This window comes from Octopus bimaculoides, chromosome 9 (genome assembly GCF_046866305.1).
Source record: "Octopus bimaculoides isolate indiv1 chromosome 9, ASM4686630v1, whole genome shotgun sequence".
NCBI lineage: Eukaryota > Metazoa > Mollusca > Cephalopoda > Octopoda > Octopodidae > Octopus > Octopus bimaculoides.
This window is the reverse complement of record NC_142936.1, coordinates 1,923,241-1,945,155: the sequence shown is the minus strand read 5'-3', so window position 1 is coordinate 1,945,155 and position 21,915 is coordinate 1,923,241. Positions and strand designations below refer to the sequence as shown.

The window sequence follows — 21,915 nt, the reverse complement described above, 5'->3', positions numbered from 1 at the left end:
GATGAACGAAATACTGATAAGCATTTCGCTTGGCGTCCTAACGACTCGGCCAGCTTGCCACTTTGTCGGGGAGAAAATAATAATAATAATAATAATAATAATAATAATAATAATAATAATAATAATAATAATAATAATAATAATAATAATAATAATAATAATAATAATAATAATAACAACAACAACAACAGCAAGGCGGCGAGCTGGTAGAAACGTTAGCACGCCGGGCGAAAGGCTTAACGGTATTTCGTCTGTCTTTACGTTCTGAGTTCAAATTCCGCCAACGTCGACTTTGTCTTTCATTCCTTCGGGGTCGATTAAATAAGTACCAGTTACGCACTGGGAGTCGATGTAATCGACTTAATCCCTTTGTCTGCCCTTGTTTGTCCCCTCTATGTTTAGCCCCTGTGGGCAATAAAGAGATTAGTATTATAATAATAATAATCATTGAGTAACCATTACCTTTCTTTAGCCAAAGCGTTATTCTGGTCGATCATGTTTCTAATGCTTCCTGCAGTCAATATTTTAATATTCATATTTTAATATGCATGCATATTTGTATGGCCGAATGTGTGTATGAGCGCCTATATAAACAGGCAGGCAGACAGACAGACAGACAGACAGACAGATAGATAGATAGATAGATAGATAGATAGGTTAAAGCAATTTCAGAAATAAATAAGAGACTGTAAGTTACCGCCAGAAGGTAGTTATCCTATCTAGAACATTGCAACTGTTCATCAGACAACGAAAGCCGGACTGCATCTGAAACAGAATAAAATTATATATAAACATATATATATATATATATATATATATTCCAGCATTGTACAAGCTGCTTTTGTAACTGTCTATCGAGATGGCGCATTTTGGGTCAAGGACAATTCCAATGAGCTAAATATCAGTTTTCCCTGCGTTTAACTTGGGTGATTTCTTCCATGAATTTCGTGAGTTGTTTTATAACAGCCCTAAGACCCACAATCCGGATATGATGCTTTTACGTTTCAAGTAACCAACAGCCCGCATCATACTTTGTCCCTTTTTATATGGAATAAAACAAAATAAAACAAAATAATAGTAGCAGACTACAAGAAGGTGTGAGAGGGTTTGGTTTTCTGTAATAGATTTATGGACATAAAAGTTTTGAAGGTTCTTTGATGTAAAAGATTAAAAGTATATAAAGGCTTTATGGATATGAAAGTTGATATAAAAGTATACAGGCAGATAGATAAGTAGTTGTATTAATGTAAATGCAGAACATCGGTTTAATGATGACATTTTAATTCCATTCTCACAAATATTTGTTTTCGTATCCTCCTTAATGTGTGCATGTCATTATTCAGTTTATTTCAAAATTTCCTGCCAATAGTGAAAGAATCGGTTTCTAACCTAGATCCATGGCTCCTTCATTGGAATTTCAACATCAGCAGCAGAGTATTTTTGTACGTACGTACGTATGTATGTATGTATGTATGTATGTATGTATGTATGTATGTATGTATGTATGTGTGCAGATTTGTATGTTTTGTTTTACGCATGTATTCTCATGCATATAGTTGCATATCTAGACAAGCTCATATATATTTAAATGATAAACTTCTGGAAAGTTTTACAGATTTTTACAGTTCCAGTGATAGATTGGATTTGTAGTCTTCGAATTAGCTTTCTCCTTTCTGGTTCTGAAAAGCCTAATTTCTCAAGATTTGTATTTAGGCAATATGTTACATATCCCAGGGCCCCAAAAATCACAGGTATGTATGTATGTATGTATGTATGTATGTATGTATGTATGTATGTATGTATGTATGTATGGTCTGCAATGTTTGCAGTCGTGTATGCTTGCCAAGAGCAGGGCTCATTAGCCACCAACGGAGCCGCAAATGCAAAATATAAGTTAGTCCTAGAGCGCACAATGTTCCTGAAGGTCGGCAATGGTCTTCCTCGGTCACGAGTGGACGGCCATCATGTATGTATGTATGTATGTATGTATGAGCTTGAATGTCTGTCTGTTTATCCGTCTATTTGTCTGTCGTTTTACTTTTAATATAGAAATAAAGTACCTGAAAACTATTGAAAACTGAAATGACAGAAATAATAGATTACAAAGTTAATGATGTGAGCAGCCCCGATCTTGAAAGCTTATCCTATAAATCACTCCTGACAAAGAAGCTTTTATTTGATCAACTAATATTTACCGGATGTTACTCAAATTGATATGTCACTGACATTTAGTTTGTTAGACTTGGTAACTAGCTTTTCAACATATATTTATCAAGGTCTTTATGTTTTGTGTACGTTAGTTTCTGTATTTAATCGAAATAAATCAATCTTCATTTCAAAACACGCTGCTTGTGGCTTGTGGAGACCAGGTCTCAGTTTCGATACCGCCGCATTCTCCTTTCAAATATAACACTGATATGGGCGAACCTGTGCTAAATTTCCACAGCTTGCTATCATAAAAAGGGAGGACATCTTGAACCATGTATTTCTAGATTCATTGTCTGCAATTAATATGGAATATTCATGGCTGGAAGTGTACGAGACGCCTTGGCGCCGTCGTTTTCGTGTCGTTGATTTGATGTTGACTTATTTGACATAAGACGTTTTAATGTTTCGGTCGTTCTCTCTCTCTCACTTTCTCTCTCTCTCTCTCTCTCTCTCTCTCTCTCTTTCTCTCTCACTCACTCTCTCTGGTATGTGTGAGCAAATTTCTTCCATGTGTATGAGGAGAATGAAAATGTTTATAGCAGTTGTTTTCAATTAATAAATTGTAATTTATATATTTTTGTCTCTCTCTCTCTTTCTCTCTCTCTTTCTCTATCTATCTATCTATCTATTTCTCATACTTTCTATCTGTATTTTTTGAAAGCCTAGTACCTCTTCTATCGATCTCTTTGCCGAACCGCTAAGTTATGGGAACGTAAACACACTAACATCGGTTGTCAAGCGATGGTGAAGGACAAACACAGGCACACAAGCATATACATATATATATAAATATATGTACATATATATATATATATATATATATATATATATATATATATATATATATATATATATATATATATATATATACGACGGACTTCTTTCAGTTTCCGTCTACCAAATCCTCTCACGAGTCTTTGGTCGGCCCGAGGCTATAGTAGAAGACACTTGCCCAAGGTGCCACGTAGTGGGACTGAACCCGGCAACATGATGTATTTGGGAAGCAGGCTTCTTACCACACATCCACGCCTGTGCCTATGCGCAATAAATGTATTATTCTTCTACAAGGCACAAAATATTTTAACAATTTTTCTAAATTCAATTTCTAATAATATTTAATTATTAAAACATAAGAGGACTTTTTTCTTAACATCGAATGGCTATGAGGGTCCATTAGATTAAAATAGGGATCAAAGGGATCCATAGCACATTTTCGGGAGACAGAGTATAGTAGACTGCATTTACTCCCAATGTAACACTGGATAAGGTGGTGAGCTGGCATTATCGTTAGCACGCCGGGCGAAATGCTTAGCGGCATTTCGTCTGTCTTTACGTTCTGAGTTCAAATTCCACCGAGGTTGACTATGCATTTCATCCTTTCGGGGTCGATAAATTAAGTACCAGTTGCGTACTGGAGTCGATCTAATCGACTGGCCCCCCTCCCCCAAAAATTTCGGGCCTTGTGCTTAGAGTAGAAAATAATATAATACTGGTGTACACACTGAACCATCCAGGGGCCCCCGACCGTTTGAAAAGGGCACATTTGGAAATGCACTTCTAGATACACGGTGTCCTACATATAAGATTGAATTTCTACGTGTTCGATTTGAACTGGGACGAAACAAAAGCAGCAACAACTGGTTCATGATTTATCGATCGGAAAGAAATGAATACGAAAGTCGATTCTGACCGCACATCGACAACTAACTACCTGCTGCTATTGCTGTTGTTGTTGGTGGTGGGGGTGGGGGGTTGGTTGGGGGGGCTGCTGCTGTTGCTGCTGGTGTTTTACCTGACCGAGTAAACTTTCTCTAAAGGTACTCTGGCCTAGTAACCTTCCCCTTTCTTTTTAAGATGGTAGAGTGTGATTTGAGGGAGATTTGACTACTATTTGAAGTAGATCGAGCCACGAGGAAGGGTCTCTTTTGTTGGTTTATTATTATATGCAATATTTCCACTGCGTTAATAATTTGTCTTCGAATTTCCTTTATTAACTAATCGAAGACGTCGAGGGTTAGTCAGCGCCCACACCTGATAACCTATTGTTCGAGCATGCAACCCCTCCAGTTATATATTGGTTTCAATTTTTGACACAAGGCCAGAAATTTCAGAGGTGGTGGGTAAGTCGATTACATTGACCCCAGCGCTCAAAGAATCCTTATTTTATCGACCTTGAAAGGATAAAAAGCAAAGTCGACCTCTGCAGCATTTGAACTCAGAACGTAAAGACGGACGAAACGCCGCTAAGCATGTTATCAGGCGTATGAACGATTCTGTCAGCTCACCACTTTCCTCCATTGCTATATTAACACCTGTTTTCGAGCTGAACTTAGTGGGGGGGGGTGTTATTTGTCTTCAGGCGTTAAATAACGCAGTAATAGAATAGAAAAGATAAGATAAGGTGATCTTGGAGTGGTAGGACATAAAACTACCGATCTCCCACCTACTCAGTCCATACACACACTCATACACTTACATTCGTTCACTTACACACACACACACACCACCACCACCATTCCCTCACTCTCCTTTTCTTCCGCCTCCACTAAGCAAGCTGTGTGACTCTAACTGTGCAGTTATTAATGTTACCAAACAAAACATACAATGTACAATATAGTTACGACGTCATTCTATGCCTGGGATTGCCATTGTGGAACATTTACTTAACAGCCGTGTTGAAAGAAATGATTCGATCAAGATCATCGCAAGATAATGTTTAAAAATTTAAATAAACAAGAAGAGACGAGAAAACTAGACGGTGTTGGGCGGGGGCTTGTTTTAAAAGGTTTCTTTTTTTTATTGTGTTTTATTTATCCTTTTATTTTCTTTTGCACAATATGTTGCCAAAAATCAATCAGTTTAAGAGATACTGTTCAACACGGAATTTTTAAGATTATAACAATTCAATCTAACAATTCAATCTATAATAATAATAATAATAATAATAATAATAATAATAATAATAATAATAATAATAATAATAATAATAATAATAATAATAATAAATGCTATGATGCAGTACTAGGAAGTGGCACTCATGGTTTTTCATCTTAACTAATTGGAAGTGTTATTATATACATTGTTTTGTCTTGGTACAAAAGAAGGGTTACAGCAAATATTCTGCTCAATACCACAGATTTGCTTGTCAGTTGACCGTAACCAGTTGAGTATGTCCCTTAGTGGCTGACGATATGTACATCTCTGATCATGAGCAGAAGTAGCGGGGGAGCATCATAGCCATGTGTTGAGAGGAATTCTTTGGGATTTGAATAATTCACCTTTGGAAACATGGCTGTTTTGTTCAATATCCTTAAACAACCCTATTTCAGGGACCTTTTGAACGAGATAGGCTACTCGACCTGAAGAAAATTCTCTAGCTGGTCCCCACCTGCATGTGCCTGGTGTATCCTTATCAGACGCTGGTCATGGCGGGTATACTGGGCTTCGTATATTTTAGCCCAGTGTCACTTTCATGGCATGCACTGCTCTCTCGCTCGGCAATTATAATAGGAATATAAATGAAATTGGAATAGAGCTCCCAGCAGAACTGCTACGAAAGGTTTACCTCCTTGGCACGGCCAGAATAAACAGGTAAGTATTATCTAAAAAGAGTGAATAGCGTGGTACCGAAAGCTGCAGGTAGCAAGCCCGCTACGCAAGCCCGTTCCAACAAAACCTATTATAAAGATAAAATATAAATAATAACAAGAACACTCAGACAGCACAAAGCTCCGCCAAGGCAACACCAACGTCCTCTCAACGATTAGCCAGAGATGATTTTTAAAATGAAAATATCTGAAATAATCTTAACTTTTCTCACAAACGAGAATACTAACAATGAACCCGATCGCTCTCAAAAATTAAGTAAAAAAAAAAACAAGAAAAGTAATCCAGAAATCTTGTCCAGAACCAGGTTGATCCCCAAATCAGTTCGTGTTAGTCACAAGGCCAAACATTCCTGGAAGTTTCATCCGAATCCATCCAGAGGTTCTTGAGATATCTTGTCCACAGACAAACAAACAAACCAATACAACTGAAAACGATACCTCCGCCTTCGTTAAGGCGGAGGTAATAATGGTATCAAATTTTGGCACAAGACCAGCAATTTTAGAGGCGAGCTAGGTCGATTGCATTGATCTCACTGGCACTTAGTTTATCGACCCCGAAAAGACGAAAGACGATCGACATCGGCGGAATCTGAACTCAGAGCGTAATGATGGGTAAAATGCTTCGCAGCATTTTGCCTGGCCTGCTAATGACTCGCCGCCTTAATAATAATATTAATAATAATTTTAACACGACCAGATGTTTACGAATTTATTTTTATCGTTCTGTACTTCTATGATGAATGAAACGAAATACTTACCAAACCGGTCCGGCTATTACACTGGTCAACCTCCTGCACCTGCTGTTGTGAAGAACAGAATATTTACTAAATGGATCATTGAAAACACATTTTATTAATTAGCTTTCAAAATAAAATAACTTAATAACATTGTTGCTGTTATTAATGTTGACGTGGCTAATTATCGTTCTTGTTATTGTTGTCGTTGATGTTGAACTTGGTGCACTTTTAATTGCTTTGTTATCGTTGCTGTTAGTGTTGTGGTTGATATTGCTGTTGATGTTGTTGCTGTTGTTGTTGTTGTTGTTGTTCATACACTGATCAGCAATAGCTGATCCAAGCAAAAGATTGTCAAAAGCATTTCAGCCGTGACCATCCCGTCTCACTATTCGCACATAGTGTATCTAAAACCACACGATCTAGCGCGCTAGAGTGCAATTTCTGTGTAATTTGAGTGCTCTTTCTACCAGATCGATGAAAAGTGGATTCTGTACAATAATATATAAAAAATACTTTGCAGTGGTTGGACCAAAATGAAGCACTGAAAACCTTCCCTAAACCTGATCTCTTCAAACAGAAGGTTATGGCGACTTTTTGGTGGTGTACGACTGGACTCATCCACTATAACTTCTTAAAACCAGGAAAAACTATTACTGCAGAAACATATTGCCAAGAAATTGCCAAAATGAATAAAAAACCGCTACTCTTCCGTCCAAGACTGGTCAACAGAAGAGGGCTAATCATTCTTCATGACAATGCTCAACCTCATATTTCACTAATGACACTCCAGAAGTTGAGGGAACTTGGCTACGAAGTTCTTCCCCATCCAGCTTATTCCCCAGACCTCTCTCCTACCGACTACAACTTTTCCAAGCACCTTGATGGTTTCCTGTGAGAGAAGGAGTTCAAAAATCAAACCGATGCTGAAAGTACATTCAAAAAGTTCATCATCTCCAGGACTCCAGATTTTTATGTTACTAGAATAAACAAATTTGTAATTCGTTGGCAAAAATGTGTTGATTGTAATGGTACGTACTTTGATAAATAAAATTTCCGCATTGTTGAAATATATTGTGATGAATTTCATGTTTCAAAACGTTGCTTACCTTTATATATATATGTATGTATATACATACATATATACATATATATATATATATATATATATATATATATATATATATATATATATATATATATATATATATATATATATATATAATTACATAGAAAAATACATGAAATACTCAAAAACTACATAAATAACGATTGCAATAAATTCAAAAGCCTACATTATGATAGTATCGAAAGAAAGACAAAATGTGTGTTATTATCTATTGTGAACGGTGGAAAGACTGTAATACAATTAAATAATAATGTAGACTTAACTAAATGTAATAACCACGTCGAGATTTATTTTCAAATAAAATATTTTAAGTAATATAATATCGTATGTAGTTTAGCATTTTGTTTTAATATATATGATTTGAAAGATTTTTTTTACATTACTTTAGCCTCGATTACAGTAATATAACTGAACTATGTTTATTGTACACGTTATCAGCTGTTTTTGCATAAAGATGATTGTCAGGTTTATTTTTTAAGCAATTATTTTGTATATATGTGTAGACAGACAGACAGACAGGCAGACAGACAGACAGACAGACAGACAGACAGACAGACAGACAGACAGACAGACAGATAGATAGATAGATAGATAGATAGATAGATAGATAGATAGATAGATAGATAGATAGATAGATAGATAGATACGTACGTACGTACGTACGTACATACATACATACATACATACATACATACATACATACATACATACATACATACATACAAACCTCAATAAGATGCAGACATAATAGACCGGATATAGTAATCTGGGACAGAGAAAAGAAACTGTGTACAGTAGTAGAAATCAGCTGTCCTGCGGATGTCAACATCACACTAAAGATTAGAGAAAAAGAGAACAACTACGCCGAGCTACTGAGAAATTTGCAGATACTCCACCCAGACTACAAGTTCAGGTTCATACCCGTGATTGTTGGGGCATTGGGATATGTAACGAACTGCCTCAACAATAACCTGGAAAAATTAGGGTTCTCAAAACCTGAAAGAAAAAGGCTGATTAGAAAACTCCAGATTCAAGCCATCAATGGAATTATAAAGATATGTAAAACTTTCCAAAGATTTAGCACATAAATACATATGCATGAAACTATATACATAAAAATGTCATGTCGGCAATATTATGTTGCATCAAGGACGAGAAGGCCGAGCGGAGGTCTGTGTCTGCATACGATAACTTTGGCACCTAAAGTAATTAGTGGCCGCATGATCTTTGGCACCCAAAGTAATTAGTGACCGCATGATCTTTACTAGCAAGTCACACTTGCGATTGATGGCTCGGGTGGATATGTGTGTATGTGTATGTGTATGGGTGTATGTATGCGTGCGCACTCTTCGAAAGTTAATGTTTAAAACCAGAATTGGATCCAGTTCTTTCGGAAGTTTATAAAATTCTTATGTCAACAACATAGAATTTCCGCTGATAAGAATAACGTTTCTAAAATGGTTGGAGAAATTCAAAGGAATGCTGTGTTATAAAACCTCGCGTTGCTAAGGCTTGGCCAGCTATAGACGGTCTTCGAACAATATGGAAGTCAACCCTACCAGATAAATTGAAGAGACAGTTCTTCAGAGCAGTTGTTGAACCTGTACTTGTCTATGGATCTCCAACTTAGACCCTCACCAACAGACTCGGGTGCATGCTGGACAGTGCCTATACCAAAATGTTACGTGCAGTGCTCAGCATCTCTTGGGGGGAGCACCCAACAAAATAACGGTTATATGGGAATGTACCAACTTTCTCATCAACCATCCAAGAGCGGAGATTGAGGTTTGCTGGCCACTGCTGGAGAAGTAAAGAAGAATTTGTGAGTAATGTGTTGCTGTGGACACCAAATCACGGTACCACGGCGGCTGGAAGACCACTGTCTAAGGACTGAAACAAGTAAAAAGATAAAAGATTAAAAGCATATAAATATATATATATATATATATATATATATATATATATATATATATATATATATATATATATATATATATATATATATATTTATATATATATATTAGTGTACAAACAATTTAAGTATTTATACACGAAAGAGGTAACCTTTGACAGGAAATTTTACATGCTAGAAAGGGCAGTCAAAACTCAAACCATGAATAAAAGCAATTTCAAAGGGGACACACACACACACACACACACATAAATAAACAGAACTTGTATATTTGAAAGAAAAACATATGCACGGTCATCATAGTCGCCAGTGTCTTTTGACCTTATACAAAAAAAAAAAAATTTGGAGGGAGCTAAATTTAAGCAACAGAAATCAACCAAAAATGTCAAAGCTACTTACTGGTATTTCTCTTTCCAGGTCGCTGAAGGTCACAGAAATCATTTCCAACAAACGAACTCCACATTGTGACCCTTGCTTGAGTTCTGGGTCTTGATCAAAATAATCACACATCAGATCCAGTGACGACAAAATAGTTGTGTATTTCTGTCAATGAAACATCGACAACATATAAACGAGATAGTTCTTTATTTTGCTCAACTGTCAAAAAAACGTTATATGCGCGTGTGAATTAGATAGATAGATAGATAGATAGATAGATAGATAGATAGATAGATAGATAGATAGATAGATAGATAGAAAGATAGATAGATAGAAAAACAATGATGGAGATGGGTTGGTAGACAAAATATCCAGCGGTACATAGATGCTTCCGTTTAAGTTTCTGAGTTCAAATCCGGCCTAAGTCAACCCTGTTTCCGCGAGAGACTATTGACCTATCTTATAAAGCTTTTTCCAGAGGAAATGGTACCTACTCTTAGAAGATAATAACGCGTGGCTGTGTGGTTAACAAACTCGCTTTGCAATCAGGTGATTTTGGTTTCAGTCCCACTGAGTAATGCTTTGTAAGTGAATTTTCTTACGGAAACTGTGCGGAAACCAGTCGTATGTGTGTGTGTGTGTCCTTACGCTTAAGGCTACACCTTGTTTTCATCAGGAACATATTTTATTCTCAACAAGCTGAAAGATGAAATCGATGTTGGTAGGATTTGAACACAGAATTTAAAGAGCCATAACTAAACACAGTAAACAAATGTGTCCGGTGGATAGACTATTTTATTTTTTTCTTCTCATGAGTAAAAGAATTTGTGTCAGTTAAGAAACGAGACCGAGTTGCGGATTCGATTTGCTGGGTGCTTACATCTTAATCTACGCATTTAGAAATATTTTGTTATGTCTTTTTTTGTTTTTTCTATATTTTTAGAGGGCATATAAAATAGGAAGGGGTGACATTCACCTGTCGCTCTCATGGAGTAAATGAAGCAAAAAAGCTTCAAATTGTAATTACACCTGAATCACCGTTTCAGCTTACACAAAATATAATTCGCGCTCCATATCACTCGTCATAGACAGCTGTAATATTGCCGCAAAGTAACATACCAAGTCATCTTCATCATATTTTTAATATAAGCGTGGGTGGATAGATAGATAGATAGATAGATAGATAGATAGATAGATAGATAGATAGATAGATAGATAGATAGATATGTAAAGGTGCATGGTAATACTAGAAGACGATTCACTGCATACATTCAGAGGAACAACTTATGAATGCTTTTGACATTCTCGTATTGAATCGATCCATGGACGTGATTGATAGTTCTTCGAACCCGGAAAGAAGAAAAACAAAGTTGACTGGATTCGTAGTTAAACTAAACGAAAGCAAAGAGTGTAATGTATTCAGTTTTGCGCTCCACCGCCTCTGATAAGTCGTCGCCTCTGATATTTTTTATAATAACTCGTTTATTAAGTTTCTCTCTACAGAAGAAATACAGCAACAATGTAATACAAAACATTTGATTGTGTCTTCAGAAAAAAAAATGCAAAAATACTAAAAAAACAAAAACACGAAATGAGAAAAATAATAAAAAAAGGAAATATTTCTGCTTCAAAGAAAAAGCAGAACGAATTTTGTTTTCGTTTACTCGTTGTTGTTGTTGTTGTTGTTGTTGTTGCTGTTGCTGCTGCTGTTGCTGTTGTTGTTGTTGTTGTAATTGATGTTGTTATTGTGTGTGTGTGTGTGTGTGTGTGTGTGTGTGTGTGTGTGTGTGTGTGTGCGTGCGAGCGTGTGTCCTTTACAAAAGTTTTGAAGAAAGATTAATGACAAAGATAGACAGGAGAACAAGTAACTCATTCCGAACACACTCCGCCATTTTAGCTGAACTAACTAGGCAGAGAAGCGATAAGAATATTACAGATTTAAATTAATGGAGATGAGGGACTATTAAATTCTTATGAAATGGTATCTGAGCATAACGAAAGCTGTAGACTGTATAAAAAAATATTTTCTACAAAAAATTAATTACATTTATATGCATTTTGAGATGTGATGGCCGTGATAGCAGGGCATCATGATATATTCTAAGTAGTATTTACTCTCATGTTGCTTCCAAATTCAAAGCTTGCTGCCATCCCTAAGCCTCGTTCTCACCAGTGAAAAGTAGTGTGCGTATATGGTGTGCATCGCCGCCAGTATTTGGCGTTTGAGTTCTTATCCAAATGTGATTCAAACTGGTATTCTACTGCATAGGACATTAAAAGCGTGTTGTTGCCGTATTATATTCTATTCATAGGTCGACGATGATGCAATCTCTATATCAATATAAGGTTTAGGCTAAAGAAAATTAATGGTTAGGCCTTGTGAAGTGTAAGCATCATTGAAGACACGATTATTTCTTCTAAGAACATGAAAGATTCTCCATAGCGTACACTTAATTTCTAATGACCAAAGTAAGGTTATGTCTATCTGTTCAGAAAAAAATCGTAATAATACAGAGGGGAGCTGGGTCAAAAAGATGGGTAAGATGTAGGGGATGAGATGTTTGTGTCTAAGATATGAATAAGATGTGTAATTTGTATATTTGTGTTTCGAAGAGTCAATAGTGCAGTGAGGTTCACGGATGTTGTTTAAAAGGAAAGAGAATTATCAAGCAGATTGTCTTCCTTTTTATTTTTTATGGTTGTTTAGTTCCAATTCAGCCCAGACCAAGCAAATTTAAGATCAAAATCGATTCTAGGAGGAGCTATTTCCGAATTTTATATATCCGGACTAAATTTTTATTTTATACTTCCTTTTTGAGACGTTCGATGTGATGGTTTGAAGGAAGTTTGGTTGATATTTCGATCTGGTTGAGTGACTACGTAGAGAGTTCTTTGATCGCCTGGTTGTAGGAAAAGGGATACATATGTAATGGAGAAAATGAAAGGGAAACACTTGCAGTTAGGCCTTATATTGATCCGAAAGAGCAACCAAATTTGAAAACAGAGGTCTCCAGTGGGCCTCTCGGGATTATATTTTGCTGGGAAGTGAGTACCATTTACAAATTGGATGTGAAAAGCATATGGGATTACGTATCAGCTCTTTGTAGAATAGCTTTTTTTTAAGTGTTGCTTGACCTCTTCATATCAGATCAACAATAGATTTTCAAAGCTGACAGAAGTATAGCCAAAAGCAAAATGTGTATTGAAAAATATGTCAAAGAACAAGTAAAATCAATCACCCGATTGGATAATCAATCCGATCCAAGGTCTTACCAGTGATTAGCGGCAAAAATACTCATGGAAAGTAATTTCTCATAAATCCTAATCGTTATGAAGAAGATTGTAAATCAGGTTCCTTGCCCGTTTGTGTCTATCAACCAATAAATATATACAACGGATGACTTTGTCACCGATTATAATATCTATGAGGGAACATCTACGTTAGTCTCGAGATCAGCTTTAAAAAGTCAAAATAACTAATTTGATAAATTTTGATATTCCTAATTGTAAATATAAACTGTCCATTTTCTATTAAAATTCATTAACTGAATACAAGTTTCAATTACTGCGATTTTAATATCATATCTCATGAATCTGATATATAAATACACTGTTCTAACATCTTGTCGCAGCCAACATTCCAACCAAAGCAATGAAACTATCTTTCTCTTAGCGGTATGTTTACATCCCGAGTTCAAATGCTGTTGAGGCCGACTTTATGTTTCAGCTTTTTGGACATGGTCGTTAAAATAAATACCAGTTAAGTACTAGGGACCAGGTAATCGACTTGCCTCCTATCTTCAAAATTACTGGCCCTGTGCCAATAGTAGCAGAAAAGAATATATATTCACCGCTGATGCTGTTATTCTGACAGATGTTTCGCTTTTTACCATTGGTGACAAAAAAAGAGGGTTTTACCTCAGAAGGTACAGAGCCTTACATCGACCCCAAAAGGACGACTTCGGCGGAACTTTAACTTAGAATGCAGCAAGTTGGAACAAATACCGCAAAATCATTCAAACCAACACTTTAACGACTCCGACAAATCACCATCCAACATCAATATTCTAGCCAAGGTGACGAACTGGCAGAATCGTTAGCACGCCGGGAAAAATGCATTTCGTCCATCTTTACGTTCTGAGTTCAAATTACGCTGAAGTCGACATTGCCTTTCATCCTTTCGGGGTCGATCAAATAAGTACCAGTCGAACACTGAGGTCGGCGTAATCGATTTATCCCTTTCCCCGAATTTTCTGACCTTATACCAATATTTGAAACTAATATTAATACCCTAAACAAGCTTTTAATAGTATGTTCATATTTTGGTGGGTTTTTTCTTTACACATTTTAATTCAAAGTAAGGGAATCCGGAGATGAAATAAGAGACGAGTGGTTCGTATCCTTCATTTCCTATAAATCATGCAGTTTTAAGTCATTAATAACATCAAGTCTGTCAAAACATCAACCGGGCGAATCGATACAGGGCACGTGCGGCAGATGGTCAACACAAACGAGACAAAAACTAATGACATGCTGAAATACAAACATCAATGCTTCTCCATTCTGAATATTTTAGATATTATATTACAATTTGACGTTATCAGAATTTAACGGAAGAGGCCGGGAGATGCAGCTGTCCAAGTCGTTAGGAAGACCGTTTCTCAAATTATTCTTCGTATAAACACTATCGTTAAGACAGCATTTAATGACAGAATGGTATACAGAGGTATAACCCTTTCTAGACCAATGCAGACTCTACAAATTTCTCTGCAAGTTCATAATGTGGGTGTTTTCGTGCTTAAAACCATTTGGCCAATACATAAAACACATATATACACACACATGTGTATATGTCTGTATGTATATATATTGTCATTAAATAGGACAGAGGGTGTTACAAGCATCTAGAACGCTAGAAATAAGAGCTAAAGTGTTCTGATGCTGCAGTCAAAGCACATAATTGCATACAAACATACAGACAGCGACCGTAAACGGCCGTAATCAGCAGTCGTGATATCCCTACACCATCGACGGTTTCGGCTTGAAGACCGAAGCCTCTTCAGTAGGGTCGACACACTCACCAGATTCCGGAGGAGATCGCCACCAGTATATATGTCTACTCCATAAAAATCTTTGGATGATTTAGCGAAAGTTTTCCTTTACTAATACGGTAATTAATAATGGTTAGGTCAGCTTCCTTTCTTTCTTCTTTCTCCTTGTCATCCCTTCCCCATCCCTCATTCCCTTATTACTACCCTCTGCCTTGCCCATCGGCGGAGATAAAGCCTGTGTACTGGTTCCATCACATACGACCTTGATAATTTAGTAGGTCAACCTGACCACAATTCATTTTCTTATCACTGACCAGTGGACATTAAACGACTCCTTAATAAATAAATCTAGACTACTGGGGCCGCGTCCTCCTCTCTTGTTAAAAGTATAGATAAACGGATCACTGGAGTCAAATTATTCCTTCCCCTCCTAAAAACTCTACTAACCCCTAACTTTCTCTGTTCTGACCAAATCTATACTATTCTGGTAAATCCGTTCTGCCAACTGAAATGGTAGCAGAATCAATGTAAATGTTTTTGCTCCGTGGATTTTAAGCTATGTTAAATCATTCTGAATATCCTTTATTTTGAAGTTCATGAATTCATCTGACGAAGACAGTTTCTTTACAATGACATTGTGTTTTCATCAATCAATTAAAAGAGTCGTTAGAAACGGCCATAATAGATTGACACCTGTAACACTACTGTTACTCATTTATATATATATATATATATATATATATATATATATATATATATATACACAGATGATATACACACAGAGATACACACACACACACATAAATATATATATATATATATATATATATATATATATATATATATATATATATATATATATATATTGTCGCTGGTAAGGACAAAGCATCTAAAATGGAATCAGAATTTCGAAGGATTGCTTTGGTTCAATGTTAGAACGTCTGTCGCGTTAAGCATGTAAATATTGGATTTTTTAATACAATATTTATATGCTATTATTTATAGCTTTATCTACTTCGAGTTTTACTCTTAATAACTGATTAAGTATATTTTCTGGGGGTGGGGTAGACAAGACTGAGCTAAGAGAAATAACTCAGCGTGGCCAGTGGTACGAATTTGAACGATATACAAAACACAGGTATATCAGATAAAATACAGACTACTCATATTTAAAAAAATAAAATTTCAAAAATGCCACAGGAAAAAAAAATGGTGTTTTGGGGAATTAAAATACTCAGTAAATTTAGTCAAATGCAGTCAAACTGTTCTGGCCACGGCCATCCATTTTCCTTTTATTTTTTGTGAGGTTATATCACGGATTACATAATCTAACGTGAATCCTTTCCTTTCTTCAGATGATAGAATGTGAAATGAGAGAAATTTGACTGCTATTTCTAGTAAATTGAACTACCATGTGCGAGTTTCCTTGTATAAATCGTAAATGTTTGGTGTAACAAAATATGGGAAGAACAAATCCCAAAAAGTGATTGCTTTTCTTTAACGCAAGCGGCTTCGTTTATTCATTTCCTAAATCATCAGATCTCCGACTGGCGAAATTAGTCATCATTAAACATAGTACTATATTGATTTACTTTCTTGGTTTCAGTGATTATACAGACGCTATGCTTCTACACTGTCCTCTTGGCTTATTCTTTTGGCCTATATTAACCAATTGGCTCATTTACATTTTTGACGCAGAGTGTCCTGTCATAGAAGACAGATGAGGCTTCAGCAATTTCTTGCTGAACAAGCTGCACAGTAATCAAATATGTGTGCTGTTCGTTACTTAGCTCACTCCTTCCATCAAGTTGACATTGCCTGTACAGGTGCACAAGTCTACCACACGTCGGCTGTTGAAGCGATCACCGAGCAACGTGAAATAAAGTGTTTTGCTCAAGAACACAACGCACTGTCTTGTGTGAGGATGTTGCACTCCCGGTTGCGAGATAGATAGATAGATAGAGAGAGAGACAGAGAGAATGGTGTATAGATAGATAAATAGATAGATAGGTGGATAGACAGACAGACAGACAGACAGACAAGCAGGCAGGCATATATACAGGGTGCGTAAGGTATTTGAGGACATACATTTTTTGGATCACTGCAGCATTTTTTGCTAACTCTGTATAATCTTTGTTTCAGAAAATAATAATGGCAGACCCTCAGCTTTCTCAAGAAATGAAGAGGCATGCTGTTATTGTGGTTATAAAGGCTGAGCATAATGATTTAGAAATATCACGATTTTTAAAAGTCGCCAGATTTTTCGTCTACAGTGTTTGTAAGGAGCTAGAGACTGAAGATAGAAACATATCACCAGTATCAAAGCATAAAAAACATTCTAAACTCTCTGGAATCATCAGAACACCTGAATTTATCCAGCAAGTTCAACAGACCATTGATTACAATCTCAAATAATGCATGAAGTCCATTGCAAAAGATCTCCATGTGTCAGATGGAAGTCAGAAATGTTGTCTACGAAGACATCAGATATAAATCTTATATGAGGAAAGGTCAATTTGTCAGAAAAAAACATAAGAAAATCACTACATCAGATCTAAAAGGCTCTTAAATAAACTGAAAAATCCAGCAGAAGAAGATTTGATTTGGTTTTTCTCAAACGAGACAAACTTCGACCAATATCATATATCTTTAAGAATTATTATATATTTTAATAATAATTTGTAGGCTTTTTCACAAAGTTAAAATTCATAAGGGATTAAATATCTTTTAAAGGGTTACCACTGCTAAGGTTATCAAGTATCACAGAGGTTTTAGAAATTTCCTCTTAACCAACTTTCTCCATAATGTTTCCTTGCTACTTAGAGAGGAGAGGATTTCCCTAGCGAATATTCTATGCAGGTATAATATAATTACAGGTTATAAGAAGTAAACACGAAAATATCTCTAAGATCCAGCTGCATATAGTTTGTCTATTTATCACGATTCTGCGTAGCAAACTGTCGCGGAACACAAGGGCTCCGGAAAAGCATGTTAGGAAGTACAGATTTAGATCCAGATACTTCTAAAACCACTGGATGATCATGGTTAATCAAGGCTGAGCAGAGGCTAAACTAAAACAACAACAACAACAACAAACAATATTCAAAGCCGCAATTTCCACTGAACAGAACCGAACTCACCTGATATGCAGGACAAACTTTTAACTGCTCCACTACGTTTCCAAGGCACGTCAGCAGAGAGGACCAGCAGAAATGCCTCGGAAAGTTTTCAAGTTTTCTCTCTGTGACATTGGTTCCGAGACACCAATGTCCTGGTTGGCAACTTTTCAGAGACTGCCTCGTCGTATTATCGGAAATGGTGTTTTCCAATAAGCTAAACGTAAAGGGGTTTGCATAAGAAACACCTTTGGGATACATCGATAGATTACATAAATCGTAGAGGTTTGGTTCAGTTGAACATAGAGAATTTGATTGTTCGTTACTATCCCTCCCGTCGCTGCTCTTGTTCGACGGTGCTGAAACAGAGATATTTGATAATCCTTGGTTTTGGCTGTTTATAAAAGCCGAAGAACCCGGGTACGTATCATTATAATTAGCAATAGCAGATGAATTCAAAGACGTTTGTTGTTGCTGTTGTTGTTCTCCTGTTTGATATTGCTGCTGCTGCTGCCACTGCTGCTGCTGTTCCTGTTGTGCTGGTTCTTGCTTTTCTAATCCTACTCTTTGATATTCCCCTTGCTTTTGCTGTTGTTCTTGCCAGTCTTGTTGAAGTTGTTCTGGCACTTGTCCTTCTCTTTCTTTTCCCCCTTCATTTCCTTCTTGCATATTATTGTTTGCGAAATACTTTCTTTCTAACGTCCTGTCAGTTGGTGAAGTCGTACTATCGGAGATCATGCCATACCCTGGCGGTACCGTCTCTGACCTGGACGCATCTTCATCGTCCGTAGAGCCGTACTCATAGGAATCTTCATTGTCGTTGTCGTAACCATTGTCGTTGTTGTAACCATTGTCGTTGTCGTAACCATTGTCGTTGTCGTAACCATTGTCGTTGTCGTAACCATTGTCGTTGTCGTAACCATTGTCGTTGTCGTATTCATAGGAATCTTCATTGTCGCTCGTGTCAACTTCGTCATCATAAACGTCATACGTTGACGAAGGCGGTACCGTCTCTGACCTGGACACATCTTCATCGTCCGTAGAGCCATATTCATAGGAATCTTTGTCGTTGTCTTCGCCATATCCATCATCATCGCTGTCGCTCGTGTCAACTTCGTCATCATAAATGTCATACCTTGACGAAGGCGGTACCGTCTCTGACCTGGACACATCTTCATCGTCCGTAGAGCCATATTCATAGGAATCTTTGTCGTTGTCTTTGCCATATCCATAATCATCGCTGTCGCTCGTGTCAACTTCGTCATCATAAATGTCATGCGTTGACGAAGGCGGTACCGTCTCTGACCTGGACACGTCATCACCGTCCGTAGAGCTGTATTCATAGGGGTTTTCATTATCGTTGTCATCGCGAGCGTAGCCATTGTCGTCGTCATCGAAGTCATCACCGAATAAATTAAGCAAAGACTTTAACTTATCATTCAGATCCCGTTGCTTTAGATTGGTGAATTGTTCTGATTTTATTAACTGAATACTTATAGCCATTAACAAGACTATGAACAAAGTCCGAGGTCGTTTTAAAGATGAAGCCATATTTTTCTTGGTGTTCTCCGTAAACACAAGCTTCCTAGTGAACAGCGGACGAAGTTATGCAATATATATTATATATTTTATATAAGTTATAATATAGATGTAATGTGTGCCTGTGTATGTGTGTGTGTACGTGCGTTTATGTAAGTATGACTGTATATATGAGTAACTATATGAGTATGTCGATATCTATGTAAGATGCTCCAATTTGTCTGGTTTTCTCGTGGTGGACACGGTTCTCATATATCTCTCATATAACTACTGAATTGCTGGAAGTGTTTTCTTTGTAGTAGTAGTAGTAGTAGTAGTAGCAGCAGCAGTAGTGGTTCTGGTAGTAGTTGTGGTGGTGATACTGGTGATGCCGGCGGTGCTGGGGTACTGGTGTTGGTGGTGAAACGTCTATTGTTTTATTTTGTTTATTTCATTTCGTTTCCGCTTTTTCTAAATTTTGTTTTGTTTTCGCTCTATTATTATTATTTTTTTCTGGCTTTTGTTGTTTTATTTTGTTAATGAATAATTAGGCCAAAGTTCTAATTCTGGACTTTTTTCTAATACTGTAGTAAAGCTAGTATTGTCTGTAGCTAATGTTGTTGTTGGTGTTGTTGTTGTTATTATTTTGAAGACTTTCCGGAGTCTTCCAGTTCTGTCGTTTTGGGTATCCCGTGACTGCAACTGTTATGGTGGTCGTTGTTCTTGTCACAGTAGCTGCTGTTGCTGCTGTAGCTGCTGTTGCTGCTGTACTTGTAATTAATGCTGCTGCTTCTGACCACGATGATGACGATGATGATGATGATGATAGTGGTGCTGGTATTGTTCTTGTTGTTGTTGCTAGCCTCGCTTCAGTTGGTGTCTTAAGCATATACAGCATCAGTTTCCTTTATTTAATTACACATATTTCCACTGCTATGACTGTTTCTTATTCTTGTTCCCGTTGTCGTTGCTGTCACTCTTGTACTATTTCTGTAATCCTTGTTATCAACTCTGCTAATCCTGATAATCGTGCGATTTTCCAAGTTTTCCTTTTCTTTTCTTATTTCACTAATACCAATCCCCTCCAAAAAATTAATAATAATAATACAATCAATTAATTAACTTTTCGCCTAATAAAATCAAAAAAATCTTTGTGAAGAAAACTGGACTTTTTTTCGTTAACTTCGATTGGAACAACGTCCTTGGCTGCTCATGTTTCGTAGAATTAAATCTGAAGGAGGAAGTCCGAATGTTACTACATATATTGTTGAAAATAGATGTAATAACATTTAAATACATCTGCTTCGGTGGTGTGTGTAAATAAAGACATGTCCTTGTGCGCATGTACAAGAGTTATGACGTTGCTTGAAACAGTATTTCTTTTCTTTACTTCTGCTTTTTTTTTTTTTTTTCTCTTTCAATACGACAGGCCGGTTCCGAACGAGTCAAAATAAATAAAGGATAAAGTAAAATAAAAACAAAATAGAAACAGAATAACTGTGATTGATTTAATGGAAAGTTCTATTTGTTTAAAGTTGCTTTCTCTTTACCTTCGTTTATCTCTCTCTCTCTCTCTCTCTCTCTCTCTCTCTCTCTCTCTTTTCCCCTTCTCTCTGTATCTCTCTCTCTTTCTCTTTTTCTCGAACTTTTTCTCATCTATACATACTCTCAAATACACACACAAACACTTACTCACGCGCGTGTGTGTATACACTATCCCAAAATGCATGCACTCATTGAATAATTATAAAGTCGGTGTTTATTAAAATACACTTCATTTTCAAAATATATAATATACAGACAGATTTTAATTTTTAATGAACGCCTGTTTTCAAACTGATGACCGTCCTGGTCCAGTTTGTGCTGATAACGCGAAGCAATAGAATCGCAAACATCAAGAAACAATTTTTTTTTTTTTTTTTTTTTTGTATTTGTGCACATTTTCGTTGATTGTGTACCGCAAATTGCTGGTTGTGGTCTTTGGTCTGGTGAACGCGAAGAGTATTCTACTAAATGTCTTCGTCTAATCCACCTGTATGGCAAAAATCTGGACATATGGTACTTTCTCCTTGTCCTGTATATTCCTGTGTGCTTGTAGAACCTTGGGTAAGATACAGCCGAGACGTAAAAAGGTAGAATTGGACGGAATGCAACAGTTATTATTCATCTGTAATTATCACCGATTGTGGGTAAGATGACAAAGTCTGTAGAATCAATAAGGCTATTATTTTTCGGTTATTTCTTAGCATATGTTTTTTTTA

General features: G+C 36.6%; 2 protein-coding genes across 2 annotated transcripts in view; one reads left to right on the top strand and one right to left on the bottom strand.

Annotated features, from left to right (window-relative positions):
* Nucleotides 1–21,039, bottom strand: part of LOC106872561 (uncharacterized) — a 23,680-nt gene extending 2,641 nt beyond the window's left edge. Inside the window, exons 1-4 of the mRNA XM_089356948.1 lie at nt 18,161–21,039; nt 9,991–10,134; nt 6,575–6,616; nt 698–765 (exon numbers count right to left, since the gene is read on the bottom strand). Coding sequence (XP_089213074.1) covers nt 698–765; nt 6,575–6,616; nt 9,991–10,134; nt 18,161–19,687 — 1,781 coding nt within the window. The 5' untranslated portion in view covers nt 19,688–21,039. The remainder of the gene's footprint in view (nt 1–697; nt 766–6,574; nt 6,617–9,990; nt 10,135–18,160) is intronic.
* The window catches only part of LOC106872565 (nucleolar protein 10), a 328,579-nt gene that overhangs the window by 252,272 nt on the left and 54,392 nt on the right, over nt 1–21,915 (top strand). The window lies entirely within an intron of this gene.